The 3,491-nt window shown below is 39.8% G+C and overlaps 1 protein-coding gene across 1 annotated transcript in view; it reads right to left on the bottom strand.

Moving 5' to 3' along the window:
- Positions 1-3,491, bottom strand: part of LOC103360366 (glutamate receptor ionotropic, kainate 5-like) — a 154,338-nt gene that overhangs the window by 85,704 nt on the left and 65,143 nt on the right. The window contains exon 8 of the mRNA XM_008286087.1: positions 1,966-2,118. Within this exon, the coding sequence (XP_008284309.1) occupies positions 1,966-2,118 (153 nt within the window). The remainder of the gene's footprint in view (positions 1-1,965; positions 2,119-3,491) is intronic.

Raw genomic sequence — 3,491 nt, 5'->3', positions numbered from 1 at the left:
GTTCACCAGAAGACACGTAGGAGACTTTGAAGTCAAATGGAAGAAACTTCTTTAATCTATTGAGATCAAAACTGTGCTTTCGGTTCATCCGACCATGTTAGGAGGACACCAGACGTACAGACTACATTGTCACAAACACACCATCCCTCCCAGGAAGCATGGTGATGAACACCAGCTTGTAACTCCTCTAGAGGAGTCACAGGTGTCTTGGTGGCCACTCTTGCTCGTCCATTTCATGCATGTTTGTGCGCCATGTTCCTACCACCTAATAATGACGTGTTTAACTGAACTCCAATTGGATTTTCATTGAATTGGAAATTTTCTTGTATCCATCCTCTGACTTATACTTTTTAATAATGTTTTCACAGAGTTCCTCAGATTGTTCTGTTGTCTTCACGGTGTAGTTTTGTTCGTATTTACCAGTGGCTGGACCTTCCAGATACAGGTAACATAATATTACCTGTTTACCTGTAAACCTGTACAGTTTACCTTTAATAAAGTTATCAGCATAATATTTGAACACAAACACGAGAAAACTTTCTTGATGCCGACCACCAAAAAACCAAGCAGAAGAACAAAACTAGCCCAACCTTTCATCTGTTTTCTTATTCCTATTGTTGTTCATAATACTATTAATAATAATTTATCAGTCTATCTGTCATTTTAGACCACATAAAGTGAAAAGTGAGCTGTGGCAGTGTAATTCATTGTGGATTCTATTAACGCCTGGACATTACATACAAACTAGTATGCAAATGTCTGCGAAAGTCAAAAATTCACAAGTCCTTGAGAGTTGTGCATCTTCTGTGCGTTTTCTTGACAAAGAACTACAGAGTAAAGCAAAGAAATGAACAATAAGTCTAATGACAAAACTATAGTCTGTATAAAAGATGGATGTAGCAACCGGCCCTGAAAAGTGAAGCCAACCCGGAAGTGTCAAAAACTTGCAGTATCACTACGTCCACTAGTTGCTGGCTCCAAAAAGCCCTGGCTCCCATAGACTGGAATTGGAAAAGAAATGATCACAGATCACGAAATACTGCATTCCTACAGCTCAGGATTTTTTTTCTTATTAGTTTTCATAGTTAAATCCAGAGATCAGGTGGCCAATCTGAAAATAAATCAATACTGAATTTTTAAAAAATCGTCAACATTTTGCGGGGCAAGGGGCGTGGCTGGCTTGATTGACAGTCGGCAGCGACGATGCAGACGAAGCGAGCAGAAGGCGGTAAATGTGGGCGGGCAGAGAGGGCCCGCCTCTCAATCCGTCTGACCAATCGCTGCTCCTATGGCTCCGCCCCCCTCCAACGATTTTTGCGTCACTGGCTCCAAAAATCCAAGATGTCAACCAGGAAGTAGCAAAACCCTGACTTCATTTTCTCAGTGCAGAAACCAACGTCACGGTAGCTACGTCCATCTTTTATACAGTCTATGGACAAAACATGTTTTACCTTTGGGTAAAGTGAATACTTAAGTTAGAAAGCTTTGTGTTGACTTTTCCTAAAAGACAGTTTCATAAATGCTTATTTGAGAGGAATCAAATGACTTGAGTAGATCTAAATTGGCATTAATTGTGTGGCTTCTACCACCAACTGGCTGCACCTGGGTTGAGTTAAGTGAGTCACTTTAATTCATCTATTTTGTATTTTTAACCAGTTTAATTAAATATTTGTAAAAATCTGCTTCCACGTTGACATGAAAGAGCACATTTTGGTGGATTATTGTCCAAAAGGCAAATTTATATTGACAATATGTTGAAAATAAAAAAGTGAATATGTTTTATAGGCGCTCTAGTTATTGGGGGCTTCCTTCCAACTACAAGGTTCATTGAGGTTGTTGTGCAGATGACTGTATGAAGGTTTAGTGCTGGGGATCCGGGGTAAAGCAGGAAGAGATGAGGACGAGGCTTCAGTATTGTGGATGTGCCTCAATAATGTCTCTAAGATGACATATGAGTGTGTTTACCATGCGTAGGTAGTTCATGAGGCTGGTTCCGTGCTGCCAGATGAGCGGCGAGGTGCAGCTCAGCGGCTTCACTCCGATCTCCTGACTGCGGTTCAGCTCCCGCACGGCGCTCACCACCACATGGACGGCGTCGAACATCAGGGCCGACGACAGCTAAAACAAACCAAAAAAAACTGTGAAAACATGAACATAACTAGCATAAATGAAGCTGAAGTGAAATCGAGGCCAACAAGCTACTTGAGTGTTTACATTCCAGTGTTCAGTGGTTTATCCAGGACTAGCGGGTGGTGAAACAACAACACAACTGCTGTTTAGTTCCAGCACCCTAAAACCTCAAGCTGTGAGTTTTTTTGCTTGTGTGCAGATTCGATGGAACGTTTCAAACAAACTCCCAAACGCTTGTTGTGTTTTTATATAATCGTCAAGCAAATTGGAAGTGAACGTTTGTTGAGATGTCGCCAAAAATTGAAGAAAGAAAATGTGACTTTTTTTTTCCATGAACTGCTTTGGAGAGAACAAACCAGTTGTATAGGCTGTTACACATGGCTGCAACAAAGACTGGAGAGGAAGAAGACGGCAACAAAACCAGGTGTTTGGGAACCTTGAAGAAGAAGAAACTAACAAAAACTCTTCATCTACGAGAGAAAAATGGAGGGAAGTCTTCAGGATTTGTTAGTTATTTTTTCATTTCAGCTGATATCGGCCATGACTTTTGCTGTCTGGAGTTTCTAGAAGCAGAAAAAGCCGATTAGTTGTGTGACTTAAATGTTCTCTACATCAGAACTTATACAAAAAGAGACATTTCGATCTCCCACGAGGCTCATTAACGCTTAAGAAATAGTCAAAAACCACCTCAAGCAAGTGTAACCTTTTTTTTTTTTTAAACATTTGACATTTCTATCAACTTTTCTAATGCAACACCTCCAAATGTCCATAAATATACATGAGGGACGCTTTTGATGTGCTCATCGACGAATGTGAGCTGAGAAAAAGTCTGACCTGGTGTAAAAGCTCAGTCATCCAGCAGTTCAGATCCGCTGACGTGAATTATGACTGTTGTGTGACACCAGGATTATTAACATACGCCGCCTTCCTTTTACTGCGACTGAAATGGAAGCAGTGTTATCGTGCATCGTTTTCTGCTGCGTCACTTTTGCCAGAAATATATATACATGTGTGAATTTTTAGAGCTGGTTGAATAACATCGGTGTCACTGAGTCACTATTATATAGCTGTTATTCACTCTGTGATTCAGGAGCATGAGTAACTACACTATAAAAACTCATCTGTCACTGGAAAGGATTTGATACTTTGTTCGTAACTATCAAATACACAAAAATAGGAATAAAAACATTTTCACATAACAAGTCTGTTAAAATATCTTTGCAAAATAATCACAATTTTGTAAGTATTTGCTTTTTATTTAATAAATGAAACTGTTAAATTAACCGCTTAAGACCTGGCGTCCATATGCCTGGAAATCGCATTTTGGGTTTTATATATTACCACAGCAGTTAGGTTTGTTT

This window comes from Stegastes partitus, unplaced genomic scaffold, assembly GCF_000690725.1.
Source record: "Stegastes partitus isolate 25-593 unplaced genomic scaffold, Stegastes_partitus-1.0.2 Scaffold431, whole genome shotgun sequence".
NCBI classification, from domain to species: domain Eukaryota; kingdom Metazoa; phylum Chordata; class Actinopteri; family Pomacentridae; genus Stegastes; species Stegastes partitus.
Note: the sequence above shows the minus strand (reverse complement) of the source record. Positions and strands in the feature narration are given on the sequence as shown.